This window comes from Schistocerca cancellata, chromosome 4 (genome assembly GCF_023864275.1).
Source record: "Schistocerca cancellata isolate TAMUIC-IGC-003103 chromosome 4, iqSchCanc2.1, whole genome shotgun sequence".
Lineage (NCBI taxonomy): Eukaryota > Metazoa > Arthropoda > Insecta > Orthoptera > Acrididae > Schistocerca > Schistocerca cancellata.
Window position 1 is genome coordinate 197,009,944 of NC_064629.1, and position 20,533 is coordinate 197,030,476.

The window sequence follows — 20,533 nt, forward strand, 5'->3', positions numbered from 1 at the left end:
TGGCCACTAGAGACGTAAACATTATCGAGCATATCTGAGATGCCTTGCAACGTGCTTTTCAGAAGAGATCTCCAGCCCCCCCCCCCCTACTCTTAGGGATTTATGGACAGCCCTGCAGGATTCATGGTGTCAGTTCCCTCCAGCACGACTTCAGACATTAGTCGAGTCCATGTCACGTAGTGTTGCTGCACTTCTGCATGCTCCGGGGGTCCTACACGTGGCAGGCGTACAGGTTCTTAAGGGTAGTAGCTCAATGATGAGATACGCATGTCACATACGTAGAACAGTGTTTGTACTTACATTTGTCAGGGCACCCCAGCCTTCCGGCCAGTACTTATCGTCATTGTAAGGATCCTCTGGATAAGTGTCCGTTGGTGTGCGGTCTCCATGGCGGAAAATCTGGAACAGTAAACAAAACATCACGAAAACCTCTGCGCACTGCGTGGGCTTAGACATGTAACTTAGTAGTTGAGCAACATCAGTATTTAGAGCAACTGTCAAACTGCACTTTCTCCTACAAGTTCTCACGACAACAAGCAACCAATTAAACTCTTACAATTTTTACTAGAGGCTTCTGAGTTGTCTGTAAACATGGTGAGGTAACTTAAAATATAATAAAGAAAACGAACAGGCAGTTAATGGGATTAAAACTGAAAGAAGTACACTTTATGACAAACAAAAGTAAGACCTAACCGAGTCAACCAGGAAGTACTGACTAGCTTTAAGGATATTTGCGGACTGAATGTAACTGAAGACTGTCGGTATGAGCCCATACTTTTTCAGTCACTGTCGATTTTAGTAACACCAGTTCCTCATGGAACGGCATTTGCCATCTAAACCGACTACAAATGCCGATGCTGATGCAGGGAAGTAGAGCAGTGGAGGAAGTACGTCACTCGCGACCATGAGTACCGGGGTTCTCATTCCCGTCCCGCCACCTAGATTTAGCTTTTCATGGCCTTTCTAAGTCAGACCGGGAATGACTACTTTAAACAGATCACGGCCGATTTCATTCGTCATCCTTGACTAACTGAGCTAGTGTAGCGAATGAAATACATTTTAGCAGTTTTTGATGTTGCTGAGCAACAGTCATACACTTTTTTTTTAAGTAGGAGCACGTCATATTTAGTAAAAACAGGCTTACGTTGGTAAATAAAAGATGATCACATGTCCTTAAAACGTAATTATTAAATATGACGTGCTGCCACAATTATTTATTGACCTGTTACAAGATGGTGATTTTACGTCTGGCATTTCGTGGGGAGCCAATCAATAGAATCAAATACTTGAAAATCGCAGAAAATGCCGAAACCTGGCTCGTACTTAAGTAACCAATAAAACAATCAAATGGCGGTGTTTCTTTAAAAAAATGTGTTGGAATATGGGTTAAGAATCGAATATCATATACGTGTTACAAATGGGTGAGAGGTCACTAAGAATACCGAAGTTCTATCATGACATTCAATAGGAAATGGATTTAAATAATTTCTCGAGACGTGACCATGAATGAAAGATGAGAACAAAATACTGCGCAACAGTCACGACAAAGGGCGAAATCAGTTTTGTCAGTAGGACTGATAAGAGACAAAGTTTCTTGGGGTATTAAATGAATGTTGTTTATTCACTATCTTCAACAGATCAAAAAACGTGAAGAGAGTGCAAATATATTCAAAGTTATAAGGAAAAATGTCTTCGCATTGCGATGAAATCATTTGATAATCGAAAAGAGTTTCCCTCGAAATTATCTGCGCCTGCAAATATAATTTTGATACGTATCTGAACTGTTCGGCAAATTTTGTAGGTTACATTTTTCTTTGTTTCAAATACGTTATCCGAAGCTTTTCCTTTCAATCAATCAGTAGTACCTGTTAAATTCTGAAGAATGCTTGTACAATTCTCGTCAAATGTTACCTCGCTTGTCGCCAATAAATATGGCACGTGGTGCTCCTTGAAGGGACAGTATGTCGTGCTCTAAAATCTCTCAGAAGTAGTGATTGCTATTCAGTTTGGTCTCACAAGGGGAAGGCCTCAGACACGGCCAACCGATTCGGCTCAAATTTGGCAGGTCGCTTGTGTACAACCCAAAACGAAGGAATCTAAGATATTTTGGGTCAACATACCCGCGTTTTTGAGAAAATCACCCCTAAAGGTTATGACGAACAATCGACTCAAAATTGATGGGATCAATAGATAATTGTAAACAGAGCATTTTTCATCATGAGGTATGGGGTCCTAAAACGCATACTTTTCCAGAAATCGAGGTAAGAAACTTTTACAACTGCCGCTTCTGTATCCACATGTTAAACGCTTTTCGCCGACAGCACCGATAGCGCAACTGCCAAGGCAACTGGCTGGGAATCGGAGAACCGGGTTTGAATCTCGAGGAAATCTAGCAGATGTTGTTCTTTTCGCTTGTATTTTTCCATATCTCAATTGTTAGGGATAGGAGGGTTAATAAGGTAAGTAAATGAATAAGTAATGATAATAATAAGGTAGGCAAATAAATTTCTCAAACCTCTTGGGATAGTAAACAACTAAAATGTTACTCCAGCTCACTTTACTATGGCACTTCCAGTTACTGTTACGTGTCCTCACTTTTCTTCGAACAACTAGATGGATGGTACTTGTCATATAAACATTCGAAACAAATATATTCACGGCTCCAAGAACATCTAATGAATGGAATCTTTTGTCAGCTACACTGTTCCTTCCGAAGAGTCGGCGGAAAACAATCTTGGTTTACATTTAAAAATATGTCTCCTTCGGGAATTACTTTTGATGCGTACCACGCATACGATATCATTACCTGAAAAATCGGTGCTGAAAGTTGGTTATGAATTATGCTGTGGATAGTTATTGCATCAGTGCGGTTGTGCAATTCCCGTCGGGTTTCCAGAAACACACTGCAATTCTGAAGCCTGAAAATAAAGTTTTTAACCTGGCGATAGAAATAAACATCACAAGTCTGGCACACAGATGTGCAGTTTGGCGGCATTACTTTTATGTGCACGTCGGCTGACCCTCGCTATCTATAAACATTGTGTCATATATTTTAGTATTAATTTGTCCACTCAAGGAATCCAATATTAGACAAAACTTTTTATCAGAAAGGTATGGTTTTGAAACATTCTCAAGAAATGTTCTGTAAATCGCATTCGTCAGTTTCCCGGATTTGGAGCAGGTAATGTAAACATTTTTCAACGAGTCGGTTAAACGATTGACCTCTTCTATAGCCCGAGAACCAAATGTAACATTCGTTTCTTGTAAACACAGGAAAAGCTTAGGCAACACTTTTCCAGAGGCTGTGATGCATACTGCGCCCTGTACGAATGTGTTACTTCGTTTTTACTACCAACTTCGACAAGTGTTCGTTTTTCTCCCTTATGCGATAACGTTCGTTGAATGTTCAGCCGATACTCTCATCCTGTTTGATCAGTGTTGATCACGTAATCATGATTAAAACCGGTCATAAAGTGACGCCGTTTGCGTGCTGAAAACAGCCGCCACTTTCCGTATAACTTCTATATTTTGTGCCTCCTTATAAGAGACGTATTTAGTGACGTGCCGTTGACGAATTTTATACTCCGATTTGAAATTTCTTGCCCAACGTAATTATGCAGCAAACGTAAAATCCTTGTTGGCCGTATATTGAAGCGCTGCACCTCCAGCCTACTCCTGAAGTATTGTCGTTGTTACATTCTCGTTACGACAACGAGATTCGACAAATCGGTCGTATGTCCACTTATTTATCGCCTGGTATTTGTCGTATCTTGTCCCTCCTTTAATGATATAACTTTCCCACAATTACAAGTCTTTCTTCCTTTTCAGTGCTGTTGTTGCTCCATTCTTTTGCAGTGTTTGTAAGTTCCAGTTTGGATGATTCCTGGCTAGCGCTACCGCCTTTACTTTTACTTCAAGGGGTATAGCGCCGTAGTTCAATCGTTTAGTAACCGGTTCGTAATACACATCGGGAGCAGATGAAGCACATATTCCCAGTGATGTGTTTCCAAAGTGTTATGACCATTTTGCGATTCACTAGTCAGGATATCTTCCACTGAATCACCTCCTGCTTCTTCTTCATTGTATAGTACTTCAGTATCAACAAAAGTCATTTCGTTCGTCAGCTCCAAAAATCTATCGACGATAGCCGCTCCTATCAATCTGGAATGCCGAGAAACAGAACTGCCTGCTTCCGGTAGTGCAATGATAATGCATCTGTCTTGCAACACTTTTACAAACCAAAACACAGCGTCTCTAACTTCCCGCTCGCCTTCGTCTGTGACAAGCTCCCAACTATATATTACAGCGCTAGTCGAAGGGTGTACATCCTCCATTATTCAGATTATGCACCTGAAAGATATGACACAACAAACAATAACTCGTTACTACGGAAGAAACAGACGAGCTTATCACTACAAACTACATACAAAAAGTGGTTCAAATGGCTCTGAGCACTATGCGACTTAACTTCTGAGGTCATCAGTCGCCTAAAACTTAGAACTAATTAAACCTAACTAACCTAAGGACATCACACACATCCATGCCCGAGGCAGGATTCGAACCTGCGACCGTAGCGGTCGCTCGGCTCCAGACTGTAGCGCATAGAACCGCACGGCCACTCCGGCCGGCAAACTACACACAGTACTCGTCATTTGTTACTTACGGAAGAACACTATATTCATCCACAAAACAAATGTTTACAATGCGGAGTTGGCAGAAGTCCATTTGATGTATGGATTAACACGGGGCAATAGCCGTGGCGCGGTACGTTTGTATCGAGACAGATTTCCAGAACGAAGGTGTCCCGACAGGAAGACGTTCGAAGCAATTGATCGGCGTCTTAGGGAGCACGGAACATTCCAGCCTATGACTCGCGACTGGGGAAGACCTAGAACGACGAGGACACCTGCAATGGACGAGGCAATTCTTCGTGCAGTTGACGATAACCCTAATGTCAGCGTCAGAGAAGTTGCTGCTGTACTAGGTAACGTTGACCACGTCACTGTATGAAGAGTGCTACGGGAGGACCAGTTGTTTCCGTACCATGTACAGCGTGTGCAGGCACTATCAGCAGCTGATTGGCCTCCACGGGTACACTTCTGCGAATGGTTCATCCAACAATGTGTCAATCCTCATTTCAGTACAAATGTTCTCTTTACGGATGAGGCTTCATTCCAACGTGATCAAATTGTAAATTTCCACAATCAACATATGTGGGCTGACGAGAATCCGCACGCAATTGTGCAATCACGCCATCAACACAGATTTTCTGTGAACGTTTGGGCAGGCATTGTTGGTGATGTCGTGATTGGGCCCCATGTTCTTCCACCTACGCTCAATGGAGCACGTTATCATGATTTCATACGGGATACTCTACCTGTGCTGCTAGAACATGTGCCTTTACAAGTACGACACAACATGTGGTTCATGCACGATGGAGCTCCTGCACATTTCAGTCGAAGTGTTCGTACGCTTGTCAACAACAGATACGGTGACCGATGGATTGGTAGAGGCGGACCAATTCCATGGCCTCCACGCTCTCCTGACCTCAACCCTCTTGACTTTCATTTATGGAGGCATTAGAAAGCTCTTGTCTACGCAACCCCGGTACCAAATGTAGAGAGTCTTCGTGCTCGTATTGTGGACGGCTGTGATTCAATACGCCATTCTCCAGGGCTGCATCAGCGCATCAGGGATTCCATGCGACGGAGGGTGGATGCATGTATCCTCGCTAACGGAGGATATTTTGAACATTTCCTGTAGCAAAGTGTTTGAAGTCACGCTAGTACGTTCTGTTGCTGTGTGTTTCCATTCCATGATTAATGTGATTTGAAGAGAAGTAATAAAATGAGCTCTAACATGGAAAGTAAGCGTTTACGGACACATGTCCACATAACATATTTTCTTTCTTTGTGTGTGAGGAATGTTTCCTGAAAGTTTGCCGTACCTTTTTGGAACACCCTGTATAAGACAACGAGTGGCTGGTGCAGTTGCTAGATCGGTTACTGCTGCTACAGTGGCAGGTTATCAAGTTTTAAATGAGTCTGAACGTGGTGTTATAGCCGGCGCACGAGCGATGGGACACAGCATCCCCAAGGTAGCGATGAAGATGGGGATTTTTCGGTACGACCAGTACACCATGAATATCAGGAATCCGGTAAAACATCAAACCTCCGACATCGCTGCGACCGGAAAAAGATCCTCCAAGAACTGGACCAACGATGACTAAAGAGAATCGTTCAACGTGACAGAAGTTGCTGCAAATTGCTGCAGATTTCAATGCTGGGCCATCAACAAGCGTCAGCGATAGAACCATTCAACAAAACATCATCGATATGGGCTTTCGGAGTCGAAGGGCCACTGGTGTACCCTTGATGACTGCACGCCACAAAGCTTTACGCTTCGCCTGGGCCCGTCAACGCGGATATTGGACTGTTGATGACTGGAAACATGTTGCCTGGTCAGCGTTTCAAATTGTATCGAGCGGATGGATTTGTACGGGTATGAAGACAACCTCATGAATCCATGGACCCTGCGTGTCAGCAAGGGACTGTTAAAGCTGGCGGCGGCTCTATAATTTGTGCGGGGCGCGTGAATTTGGCTCATATGGGACCCCGATACGCCTAGATACGACTCTGACAGGTGACACGTTCGTAAGCATCCTGTCTGATTACCTGCATCCATTCATGTCCATTGTGCACTCCGACGGACTTGGGCAATTCCAGCAGGACAATGCGACACCACACACATCCAGTATATGCACGCAGTGGCTTCAGGAACACTCTTCTGAGTTTAAAAACTTCCGCTGGCTACCGAACTCCCCAGACATGAACATTATTGGACATATCTGGGATACACCTACGGATTTATGGACATCCCTGTAGAATTCATGTTGTCATTTCCCTCTGGCACTATTTCCGACATTAGTCTAGATCTTTCCACGTCGTGTTGCGGCACTACCGCGTGCTCGCAGAGACCCTACACGATATTAGGCAGATGTAAGAATTTCTTTGGCAATTCACCGTAGATGTAGATGGCGTGTATACCACTGTGAGAGCTGCTATTAGTATCATCTTGTTTTGACTGCTCCCAAGGGAGTTACGTATGTGAAGTTGACTGTTACTTTCCCGGTGAGACCGATTTCTGATTCATTCTAAATAGGCGTGTAACGGATACTGAGTATATTCCTGCGAATTTCTGCTTTTCAGATTTTTCATCGTTTCTTGAACGTTTTTCCGTGAACAAGCAAGCTCGTAATCATTCACACAGTCCTCCTCATTTGTATTCTGTCATTTTCCGGCATTATTCACACATGGTACAATGAGGAACACAGACAGTACCCTACATAAATTCAAAATTTTTATTTACATTCTGAAGAATCGTAGTCAGCCACCTTTATTCTACCTTGTCACTCAGAATTTACCATACATAATAATTTCATATTCCCATGTATAGTTCGACCTGATATATTCTATTTGCAAGTATTGTAAAATCATTGGGGGAAGCGGCAACCAAACGACTGTTCCAGTTCGCCTGTAGAATCTCTGGGAATGTCTACCTTACCACAGTACCACCAGACTTTCGGAAAAATATCGTTCACACTATTCCGAAGACAGCATGGGCAGATGAGTGCGCCAGTTATCGCACAATCAGCTTGACAGCTCTAGCATCCAACTGCTAACAAGAATAATATACGTAAAAATAGAGAAGAAATTTGATGATCTGTTAGATGACGATTAGTTTGACTTAGGTAAGGTAAAGGTACCAGAGAGTTGCGCTTGATAATGGAAGTGTGATTGAAGAAAAATCATGATACGTTCATAGGATTTGTCGAAATAGAAAAAAACCTTTGGCATTGTAAAACAGTGCAGGTTCTACGAAATTCTGAGAGAAATAGGAGTAAGCTATAGGGGAAGACCGGCAAAATACAGTAAGTAGAAGAACCAAGAGTGGACAATAATATTGTAAGACCAAGAACAAAATGTTCGAATTACAAATGGTGCAAGACACGGATGCAATCTTTCGTCCCCGCTGCTCATTCTGTACATCGAAGAAGCAATGACGAAAATAAACTAAAGTTCAAGAGTGGGATTAAAATTCGGAGTGAAAGGATGTTAATGATAAGATTCATTTGTGATATTGCTATCGCCAGTGCAAGTGAGAAAGAATTACGGGATCCGTTGAATGAACTGAACATTCTGGAGTACAGAATACGCATTGAAAGTCAATGTGGAAAAAGAAAAAAAGTAGTGAGAACTAGCGGAATCGAGACGAGAGAGAAACTTATCAACCTCGGTGATCAGGAAGTAGACGAAGTTAAGGAATTTTGCTACTTTTGGAGCAAAACCCACGACGAATGGAGCAAGGCGGTCATAAACAGCAGACTGGCACAGGCAAAGAAGTCATTCCTGGTCAAGAAAAGTCTACTGGTATCAAACATAGGCCTTAACGTAGAGAAGAACATTGTAAAGCATACGTTTGGAACACAGTATATGATGGCAGTGAATCATGGACAATGGCAAAACCGGAACAGAAGAGAATTAAAGCGTTTGAGATCTGGTGCTTACATAGGATTGTTGAAAATTAGGTAGACTGATAACGTAAGGAATGAGGTGGTTCTCCGAAGAATCGGCGAAGAAAAGAACATACGGAAACAACGACAAGAAGAAGTGACAGGATGACAGAATGTGTGCTAAGATATCAGGGCACTAGAGGAAGATGTACAGGGTAAAAGCAGCAGGGGAAGATAGGGATTGGAATACATCTAACAAATAAAAAAATTCAAAGAGAAGGCAAGTATTTTACTTTTTTACGTTTTGTGAAATGTGAAACTTTACATTCCTCTATATCTAGAGATAGCTGCTTGCTTTTGTAATCTTACCAAGATCTTGTGTCAACCCTAAATTTATTTCCTTTATTAAGCTGTAATGTAACAGCTATAAATTTATAATCGAACTTTTCATGTATGGAACTTCTACATAGGTTATGAAACTGTATGGCCTATTGTAAATTTTAATTTGTGTCCTACTAAAGAGGGCCGTTCTAGTAGGCAAAGCGAAACAGTTCATGCGTGTATTTAGTAATTAACTTTCATTATGCTAAATGAAATTGCAGGACGAGTGGAAAAAAGGGCCAAGATGGCGATTTGAAGTCAAGATTAGCGCCCTGGAAGCTTGGAAGCTTTTATGGATCCTCCTACGAGGAAAGATAAAAGCCGAAGGGAAACAAAATGGTTCAAATGGCTCTGAACACTATGCGACTTAACTTATGAGGTCACCAGTCGCCTAGAACTTAGAACTAATTAAACCTAACTAACCTAAGGACACGACACACATCCATGCCCGAGGCAGGATTCGAACCTGCGACCGTAGCGGTCACGCGGTTCCCGACTGAACCGCCTAGAACCGCACGGCCACTACGGCCGGCGAAGGGAAACATACTGCTTGGTTTTTGTGCCAGGGCGTGACAACCTCTGGGCAGACCGAGGTTACCGTATGTCCAGAAACAGTGTTGCCTATTCCTTCTTTTATTGTATGATTGTACTGGAAAATGAAATAATGCTTTGGGAGTGAAAGATGCCCTCACTAGGAGCAAATTATTGACGTATTATTAAATGTAAAATAAATACCGAGTGGAAAGTAACGTTAATGCGAAAAAGGCCAAAACGTGTTTACACAGGCTGCCGCTGATGTTGCAGAGTGATGAAACAAAGTGGAAGGGAGTCGCCTTTGTAACGTTTGCCAGGTCCGCCGTCACTCTCGGAGATATCCATCTAGAGGTAGAACTAGAGCAGAACCTGTCGCAGTTGCCAACTTTAGTCCTAACGGGTGATGAACTGCCTTTGCGCTTGTATTCCTTGCAGATCATGCTCTTCGTAGTTTTATAAACTCTCACGTTTTCTCGACGTGATTAATTAATGCTATACTATCGGGCACTCAGCCGAATTGTGGATTCCATTTTCCTACACGATATTTCGACAGCCAACCCACTCGTCTGCTTTAGGTACTCCTAATTGTATTGTTCTTATGCGTACTCGCCGCCTGGGCTATAACCAGTCTGGTGGTGCATACAAATTAACAATTGTACATGTTTCTATACCTGCATGCTCTCATATACTCACTAAGAAAATTGATACAACTATTTAGGATGCTGAGATAGCACTGTGTGACACCCTTAAGATTTCCTTTAGTTTGAACAAACCAGTACCGGCAAATTTCGTGGTCTTTTCCCGAAGAAGGCCGTAACTAATTATTTTCGTGATCCTCGTCCAGCTGGAGGAATACTTCGCCTCTGAGACCTCGACGTCGGCGGGAGGTTTCACCCTTCCTCTTCCCTCTACCAGCTTCATCCAATATGGTTGGTTTGGGGGATTAAAGGGACCAGACTGCTATGGTCATCGGTCCCTTTTTCCAAAGACAAAGAACACCCACAGAGAATAAAAACGAGGAACAAAAGAGATCACAGACGATACAGGACAAGAGAAACTGAGACAAAGACAAGACAAAACGAACTAAAAGCACACAGAGTGTGACGGTGGTTGGCCGACCAGAGAAATAAAAAAGGAAAAGCCAACCACTAGAAACACATTAAAAAATCAGTTTAAAACCGGAGGCCAAAGGCCAGAATCAACACAAAACAATAAGATAAAAATAGAAACACTCAGAGTAAAGAATAAAAACCCCCTGCCCGAATAAAACGTAAAACTAAGTCAGCCATAGCCGGGTCATCTGTTAAAAGGGCAGGGAGCGAGTCAGGCAGTGCGAACGACTGCCTGAGCGCAGCTAAAAACGGACACTCCAATAAAACATGAACCACGGATAAAACGGAGCCGCAGCGACATAGAGGCGCATCCTCACGGCGCAATAAGTGGCCGTGGGTAAGCCGAGTGTGCCCAATGCGCAGCCGGCAGAGGACAACAGACTCCTTGCGAGAAACCCGCAAGGAGGAGCGCCACACACCGGTAGCCCCCTTGATGGCCCGAAGTTTGTTGCGTGAAGGCAGGGCGCGCCATTCGGTGTCCCAAAGGTCCAGAATTTTGCGGCGTAGGAACGCCCGCAAATCGGTCTCCGGGAGGCCAACGTCCAGAGGTGGTGCACTAGTCGCCTCTTTCGCCAGCCGGTCAACATTCTCGTTGCCGGGGATCCCAACATGGCCTGGGGTCCACACGAAGACCGCAGAGCGGCCGCAACGCGCAAGAGTATGCAGGGACTCATGGATAGCCATCACCAGACGGGAACGAGGAAAACACTGATCGAGTGCTCGTAAACTGCTCAGGGAATCGCTACAGATGACGAACGACTCACCTGAGCAGGAGCGGATATACTCTAGGGCTCGAAAGATGGCGACCAGCTCAGCAGTGTAAACGCTGCAGCCAGCCGGCAAAGAACGTTGTTCGGAATGGTTCCCTAGAGTGAGCGCATACCCGACTCGACCAGCAACCATCGAGCCGTCGGTGTAAACAATGCCAGAGCCCTGATACGTGGCCAGGATGGAATAAAAGCGGCGGCGGAAGGCCTCTGGAGGGACTGAGTCCTTCGAGCCCTGTGCCAAGTCGAGCCGAAGGCAAGGGCGAGGAACGCACCACGGGGGTGTACGCAGAAGTGCCCGGAAAGGAGGTGGAACAGGGACAAGCCCAAGCCCGGAGAGAAGCTCCTTGACGCGTATGGCGATCGGACAACCCGACCGGGGCCGACGTTCCGGCAGACGGACGACTGACTGCGGGAACAGGAGACGATAGTTAGGATGCCCGGGCGAGCTTAGAACATGGGCAGCATAAGCGGCCAGCAAACGTTGGCGCCGGAACCGCAGTGGAGGGACACCTGCCTCCACGAGTAAGCTGTCCACAGGGCTGGTGCGGAAAGCACCAGTGGCAAGGCGTATCCCGCTGTGGAGGATTGGGTCCAGCACCCGCAACGCAGACGGGGATGCGGAGCCATATGCCAGGCACCCATAATCCAGACGGGACTGGATTAACGCCTGGTAGAGCCGTAACAGGGTAGAGCGGTCGGCTCCCCAGCGGGTGTGGCTCAAGCATCTCAGAGCGTTTAGATGCCGCCAACACGTCTGTTTAAGCTGCTGGATATGAGGCAGCCAAGTCAACCGGGCATCAAAAACCACCCCCAAAAACCTGTGGGTCTCCACCACAGCAAGGAGTTCGTCGGCAAGATAAAGCCGCGGCTCAGGATGGACTGTTCGGCGCCGGCAGAAATGTATAACGCGGGTCTTGGCTGCCGAAAACTGAAACCCATGCGCTACAGCCCAAGACTGCGCCTTACGGATAGCGCCCTGTAGCTGACGTTCAACAGCGGCAATGCCAGTAGAGCTGTAATAAAGGCAGAAGTCGTCAGCATACAGGGAAGCGGAGACAGAATTTCCCACGGCCGCAGCAAGCCCGTTAATGGCTATTAAAAACAGACAGACACTTAAAACAGAGCCCTGTGGCACACCGTTCTCCTGGACGTGGGAGGAACTATACGAGGCCGCGACTTGCACGCGGAAGGTACGACACGACAGAAAATTGCGGATAAAAATCGGCAGAGGACCCCGAAGACCCCATCCATGGAGCGTAGAAAGAATGTGATGACGCCACGTCGTATCGTACGCCTTCCGCATGTCGAAAAAGACAGCGACCAGGTGCTGACGGCGGGAAAAGGCAGTACGGATGGCCGACTCCAGGCTCACCAGATTGTCGGCGGCGGAGCGGCCTTTACGGAACCCACCCTGAGATGGAGCCAGAAGGCCTCGAGACTCCAGTACCCAATGCAAGCGCCGGCTCACCATCCGTTCAAGCAACTTGCAAAGAACGTTGGTGAGGCTAATGGGACGGTAGCTGTCCACCTCCAGAGGGTGCTTTCCAGGTTTCAAAACGGGGATGACAATGCCTTCCCGCCATTGCGACGGAAACTCCCCCTCGACCCAAAGACGGTTGTAAAGATCGAGAAGGCGCCGCTGGCAGTCCACTGAAAGGTGTTTCAGCATCTGACAGTGGATGCCATCTGGCCCAGGAGCGGTATCAGGGCAAGCAGCGAGGGCACTGCGAAATTCCCACTCACTAAATGGAGCATTGTAAGATTCTGGGTGGTTGGTGCGAAACGAAAGGCTCCGACGTTCCATCCGCTCTTTAATGGAGCGGAAGGCCTGGGGGTAATTCGCAGAAGCGGAACTCATAGCAAAATGCTCTGCTAAGCGATTGGCAATGACGTCGGAGTCAGTACAAACTGCTCCATTCAGTGAGAGCGCAGGGACGCTGGCAGGTGGCCGATAGCCGTAGACGCGTCGAATCTTGGCCCAGACCTGCGAAGGAGTGACATGGGGGCCAATGGTGGACACATACCGCTCCCAGCACTCCTTCTTGCCTTGGCGGATAAGGAGGCGGGCCCGCGCACGCAGCCGTTTGAAGGCGATAAGGTGGTCGAGGGAGGGGTGTCGCTTGTGACGCTGGAGCGCCCGCCGGCGATCTTTAATCGCTTCAGCGATCTCAGGCGACCACCAAGGCACAGCCTTCCGCCGAGGGGACCCACAGGAATGGGGAATGGCAGATTCGGCGGCAGTAACGATGCCGGTGGTGACCGATTGAACCACCGCATCAATGTCATCGGTAGAGAGAGGCTCAAAAGCGGCAGTGGAGGAGAACAAGTCCCAGTCAGCCTTATTCATAGCCCATCTGCTAGGGTGCCCAGAAGAGGGGCGCTGTGGTAGTGACAAAAAGATCGGAAAATGGTCACTACCACACAGGTCGTCATGCACACTCCATTGGACAGACGGTAAGAGGCTATGGCTACAGATTGAAAGGTCAATGGCGGAGTAGGTGCCATGCGCCACACTGAAGTGTGTGAAGGCACCATCATTTAACAGCGAGAGATCGAGCTGCGACAATAAATGCTCAATGATGGCGCCTCGACGTGTTGCCACTGACCCCCCCCACAGAGGGTTATGAGCGTTGAAGTCGCCCAAGAGCAAGAAAGGTGGCGGCAATTGGGCGACCAGTGCAGCCAGGACATGCTGCGAGACATCACCATCCGGTGGAATGTAAAGACTGCAGACGGTAACAGCCTGTGGCGTCCACACGCGTACAGCGACAGCCTCTAAAGGCGTCTGGAGAGGGACAGACTCGCTGTGCAGAGTGTGAAGGACATAAATGCAGACGCCACCAGACACCCTTTCATAAGCTGCTCGGTTCTTGTAATAACCCCGATAGCCACGGAGGGCGGGGGTTCGCATCGCCGGAAACCAAGTTTCCTGCAGAGCAATGCAGAAGAAAGGGCGAAGGCTGAGAAGTTGGCGGAGCTCAGCTAGATGGTGGAAGAAACCGCTGCAGTTCCACTGGAGGATGGTATTAGCCATGGATGGGAAAGGCGTGAAGGGACTGGGGAGGCAGATTACGCCTCCGGGGCCCCTGCTGCTACTGAGTCACCACCTGGACAACAGCTATCTACTGCATCCGAGGGACTGGCAAGATCCATGTCCTCAGCGGACGCCAGGATCTCCACCTCATCCTCGGACGCAGAGGGAGAAGGTTGCGGTGGGACAGGTGCCACCGCAATTTCAGGATGCTTGGGAGCCTTTTTCTTTGACTGCTTTGCGCGCTGAGCCTTAGGTGGTTCTGGCTGGGAGGGCCTCACTGGGTCAGTCTCTGGGACTGAAGACGACCGTGACGCCCTACGACCAGCGACCGGTGATTGTTTGACAACCTTGCGGGTGTCCACTTTGGCACTGGGCAAAGCCTGGGATGGGAGGGCCCCAAGGGACCCCTTCCGAGCGAGAGGAGCCGAAGAAGGCTCACGCTTCTCCGGCTGTGAAGGGGGAACAGATGTCCCCGGTGGTTGGGGTGGTGTTGCTCCTGAAGTAGATGGAGCAGGAGCAACAGGGAGTGAAGTGCCCCCCACAACCAAGGGGGCCGGTGAATGCTGACCGAGCTGAGATCGAACTGGTGTTGCAGCAGCGGCATAACTAGTTGGCATTGGCACAGGATGTAGCCGCTCAAATTTCCGCCTTGCCTCGGTGTAGGACAGGCGGTCCAGGGTCTTATATTCCATTATCTTCCTTTCCTTCTGAAAGATCCGACAGTCCGGCGAGCAGGGGGAATGGTGTTCTCCGCAGTTAACACAGATAGGAGGCGGGGCACATGGAGTATCAGGATGCGAAGGACGTCCACAATCCCGACACGTGATGCTGGAAGTACAGCGAGATGACATGTGCCCGAACTTCCAGCATTTAAAACACCGCATCGGAGGAGGGATATATGGCTTCACATCACAACGGTAAACCATCACCTTAACCTTTTCGGGTAAGACATCACCCTCAAAGGCCAAGATGAAGGCACCGGTGGCTACCTGATTATCCCTCGGACCCCGATGGACGCGCCGGACGAAGTGAACACCTCGTCGTTCGAGGTTGGCGCGTAATTCATCGTCGGACTGCAGAAGAAGATCCCTGTGGAATATTATACCCTGGACCATGTTCAGACTCTTATGCGGCGTGATGTTAACTGAAACATCCCCCAACTTGTCACAATTGAGCAACCTCCGTGACTGGGCAGAGGATGCCGTTTTGATGAGCACAGAACCAGAGCGCATCTTGGACAAGCCCTCCACCTCCCCGAACTTGTCCTCTAAATGCTCCACAAAAAACTGGGGCTTGGTTGACATAAACGATTCCCCATCAACTCGCGTACACACAAGGAACCGGGGTGAATAGTCTCCACTGCCTTCTTTTGCCATACGTTCCTCCCATGGAGTGGCCAGGGAGGGAAATGATCGTGGATCGTATTTCCTGCCGTTGAGGTTAGACCTCGATCGCTTAGAGACTGCTGGTGGTGGCCCACCAGCGAGAGATGATGTACCACGCTTCATTGCGGGTCATCCGCCCTGATGCCACCTACTCCGACCAAGGGCCCTCCCCACGGGCGCCACCCAGCCACAGCAAAGGCCACCTGGCAGGATGGCCATTGCCGGGAGTCCCGATGCCCCGGGGCGATGGGCATCTACTCCTTGGCATACGTGGGGAGTTAACGGCGCAGGCATCAGTAGAGCGATCCCTGTGTTGTCAGGGGGCTACAACCAAGAGGGTACATGGCGGCCCCACCACAACGGACTGGCTACCGTGCTGGATCTTAGGTGCAAAAAATGGCCAAGGTCGTCGTCGCAGTTAAAAGAAACGCTGCAGAGTGCAGTGTGGTAATCGCCCAAAAGATCGAAAACGAGCGGGACACCATTGCAACGACGAGAAAGACGGCTAAAGGTCTAATTGCACGACGGATACAGTGCACCATGTAAGGCGCCCTTCCCCAATTGGCTCGCTCTTCGGAATAATTTAGAAAGATGGAGGTCAAACCCGAGAGGGGACCATCACATAAGGCCGAAACATGTGAGACTCCTTTTAGTCGCCTCTTACGACAGGCAGGAATACCGCGGGCCTATTCTAACCCCCGAACCCGCAGGGGGAGCTTCATCCAATATCAGTGCTAGATTTTATGTAAATTGAAGGTGGAGGGAGCGGGAGAGGAAGAAAGGAAACGATGTGGTAGGGATTACTGATGCCAGCTGCATTGGGACATTACGCGGAATCAGCGACGACGAGTGAAAATGTGCACCAGACCGTGATCCGAGCCCGGGATCTCCTGCTTATCAGGCAGGTGCGTTAACCACTGCGCCATCCGTGAGACAGTGTGATCGCAACTGTATGGACTAAGTCGGCACGCCTCGCGGTTCCCTCACTCCCACAGAGCGCCACCTGTCCGCAGTTCCTGTCCATTCCCTCCATGCTCGCTACTCTGAGATTCCCGCAGAAGGTCGGACGTACTTGTGCATCCGCACTGAAGAAGGTAGATCCATTGTCCATTTAGGTGAATCAATTATATGAATACAAGGCTTTTCTGCTCTTCTGAACATGTCCGACCTCCTGCGGGAATCTCAGAGTAACGAGCACGGAGGAAATGGACAGGGTTGGTTGGTTGGTTGGTTTAGGGTTTGATGGGGACTAAACATCGAGGTCATCAGTCCCCAGTTAAAAACAGACAGACTTGTAAAAGGCCTATACAGTAAAAGCGTAACCTCTGCACCCAGAGGGAGGGAACACCAAGGGGTATAGAGCTAAAATGAACACCGCAGTAACACAAAATAGAGGACACTTAAAAGGAGCAGAGCAAATAGTTGACTAGAGTAAAACAGACTACAGTGGCTGATGGATCAGGTAAAAGGTCAACCACTCAACTACAAACGAAAAACCTCCAGCTGGGCTGGCCGGTGTGGCCGTGCGGTTCTAGGCGCTTCAGTTTGGAACCGCGTGACCGCTACGGTCGCAGGTTCGCATCCTGCCTCGGGCATGGATGTGTGTGATGTCCTTAGGTTAGTTACGTTTAAGTAGTTCTAAGTTCTAGGGGACTGATGACCATAGATGTTAAGTCCCATAGTGCTCAGAGCCATTTGAACCATTTGAACCTCCAGCTGGAAAGCGTTGATAGCGGTACCAACACAACTTGTTACCATAAAAGACACTATTTTGGTATCCACGTCACAATTAATAGTCGCTGGAGTGGGTGTAGCCTGAGAAATCATGCGAGAGCGCCCACACTAGAGCGAGTTATAAAACCCAGCTGCACGGACAAAACGTAAAACTGAGTCAGCTATAGAGGCATCGTCACCAAGAATTAAAGGAATTGCAGCTGATAAATTAAAGGACTGCCGCAAGGGGGCTAAAAGGGGGCAGTCCATCAGAAGATGGACCACTGTCAGCCCTGCCTCACAGCGACACTTGGGAGGGTTCTCACGACGAAAGAGATAGCTGTGGCTCAACTGCGTATGTCCAATTCGGAGACGGCAGAGAACAACTGAGTCCCTACGCGTGCCCCTCAACGATGAGTTCCATACGGCCGTGGACGGCTTGACCATTAGGAGCTAATTTGGCGTGTTCAAGACAGACCATTCAGAGCTCCAGACATCGCGGACCTTGCGATGTAGGGCTGACCGGAGGTCTCTTTCCACGAGACCAAGCTCCAGCGGTAGTGAAGTGGTGGCCTGCTTGGCCAAGCGATCAACACGTTCGTTTCCTGGAATGCTGATGTGGCCCAGGGTCCACACAAACGTCGGTGAACGACCACACTCGGCGAGAGCTGAAACAGCATCTTCAATACCGCGCACCAAAGGGTCCTGAGAAAAACACTGGTCGAGTGCTTGCAATCCGCTCAGGGAGTCACTGCATATGACAAATGACTCCCCAGGGCAGGAGGAAAGGTGAGCGAGTGCACGATAAAGAGCAACCAGCTCCGCAGTGAAAACACTGCTCCCACAAGGCAGGGAATGCTGCTCAACGTAGTCGCCGTGGATGAAAGCAAACCCATTGCGTTCATCGACCACAGAACCATCGGTGTAGACTACATCTGCATCGCGAAAAGAGGAAAGAAGAGCCAGGAATTGTTGACGAAGACTGGCAGGTAGAACGGAGGACTTGGAGTCGCAGGACAAATCCAAGCAAAGCCGCAAGCGAGGGAAGGACCAAGGAGGGGTAGAAGAAGAGGGCCGGAAGGATGGAGGAATGGGAAGGGACTCGAGTGACGAGAGAAGGGAACGAACGCGGACCGCGATCGGGAGACCCGACCTAGGCCGCCGTCGTGGGGAGTGGAGTGCAGAAGATGGAAAAAGGAGCCTGCAGTTTGGGTGGTCGGGCGAGGCATGGGTGCAGGCGATGTACGATGCAAGCAACTGTTGTTGGCGGAATCGTAGGGGAGGGATTTCAGCTTCTACAAGAAGTCTAGTCACCAGACTAGTGCGGAAGGCACCTGTCGCCAGTCTGATGCCACAATGGAGAACCGGGTCGAGGATCTGCAACATTGAAGGTGCTGCTGCGTCGTACACCACGCTCCCGTAGTCGAGACGGGACTGGACTAAGGCCTTATAGAGCTGTAGGAGGGTTGTTCGTGCAGCCCCCCAAACGGTGTGGCTGCGGCAGCGAAGGATGTTGAGGTGCCGCCAGCACCATTGTTTAAGCTCGCGAAGATGAGGTGTCCAAGTGAGCTGAGCATCAAACAGCATGCCAAGGAAGCGATACGTCTCCTCAATACGAAGGAGTTCATTGGCAAGGTAGAGCTCTGGATGGAGGTGGACAGTACGACGACGACAGAAATGCATCACTCGGGTCTTGGAGGCTGAGAACTGAAAACCATGGTTGGATGCCCAAAAATGTGCCTTACGGATAGCTCCTTGCAGCCGCCGTTCAGCGACACTGATGCTTGGGGAACTGTAATAAAGACAAAAGTCATTGGCGTATAGAGAGGAACAGACCTATGAGCCCACCACAGCCGCAAGACCATTAATCGCCACCAAAAAGAGGGGAACACTGAGAACTGAGCACTGTGGGATACCATTCTCCTGAATATGAGCAGAGCTAAAATATGTGCCAACTTTAACCCGAAAGGAGCGATTGGAGAGAAAATTCCGTAGAAACATCGGAAGTGGACCCCATAAGCCCCATTTGTGCAGCGTAGCTAGGATATGATGGCGCCATGTGGTATCGTACGCCTTCCAAAGATCAAAGAAAACAGCAACTAGATGTTCTCGCCGAGTAAAAGCTGTACGAATAGCCGACTCTAGCGAGACTAAATTGTCGATCACTGAGCGGCCCTGACGGAAGCCCCCCTGTTGCTGGGCTAGGAGGCCCCGAGATTCGAGGATCCACATGAGCTGCCGACTCACCATCCGTTCCAGGAGTTTGCACATAACGTTGGTAAGGCTGATAGGGCGATAACTATCAACCACCAGCGGATCTGCACCAGGTTTCAGAACTGGGATGGTAATGCTATCCTGCAAACGAGTTGGGAAACCCCCTCCATCCAAATGTGGTTAAACAGGGCGAGTAATTCACCCTGACAGTGCGCCAAGAGATGGCGAAGAAACTGGTTGTGGATTCGGTCTGGACCTGGAGAGGTATTGGGGCAAGCTGTAATGGCACTTTGGAACTCCCATTCACTGAACGGGGCGTTGTATCGTTCCCAATGGTGCATGCGAAACAACAACTGCATACGATCAGCCTGCTCTTTAACGGCGCGGAATTCTGTGCTGTAGCCTGCTATCGCGGGAATACGAGTGAAGTACTCTGCCAGATGTTCGGCGATGGTGATTGGGTCAGTACAAAGTGTACCCCAAAGAGAAAGGCACGGGACAGACGCATGAGGGCGAAAGCCAAAAATGCGCCGAACCCGCGACCACACCTGAGATGGGGAGGTGGGAGAACCTATGTTGGCAACATATCGTTCCCAGCAGTCCTGTTTGCTCTGCTGGATTAACCTCCGAGCCCGGGCCCACAGCTGTTTAAAGGCAACCAGATTCTCTAGGGAAGGATGACGCTGGATGTCGTTGCAAGCCTCGCGGGCAGTCCCGGATAGCTTCTGCAATCTCTGGTGTCCACAAGGGACTGACTTACGCCTTAGGGTACTGGAAGAGCAGGGGACAGTTGCCTCGGCAGCAGAAACAATGGCCATAGTGACCTCGTCCACCGCGAAATCAACGTCACCAGGAAGCGGAGCGATGGCCATATTAGC

The 20,533-nt window shown here is 48.6% G+C and overlaps 1 protein-coding gene across 1 annotated transcript in view; it reads right to left on the reverse strand.

The window, feature by feature from the left end:
• LOC126183336 (lysosomal acid phosphatase-like) overlaps nt 1-20,533 on the reverse strand; it is a 190,076-nt gene that overhangs the window by 117,570 nt on the left and 51,973 nt on the right. The window contains exon 2 of the mRNA XM_049925200.1: nt 301-399. Within this exon, the coding sequence (XP_049781157.1) occupies nt 301-399 (99 nt within the window). The remainder of the gene's footprint in view (nt 1-300; nt 400-20,533) is intronic.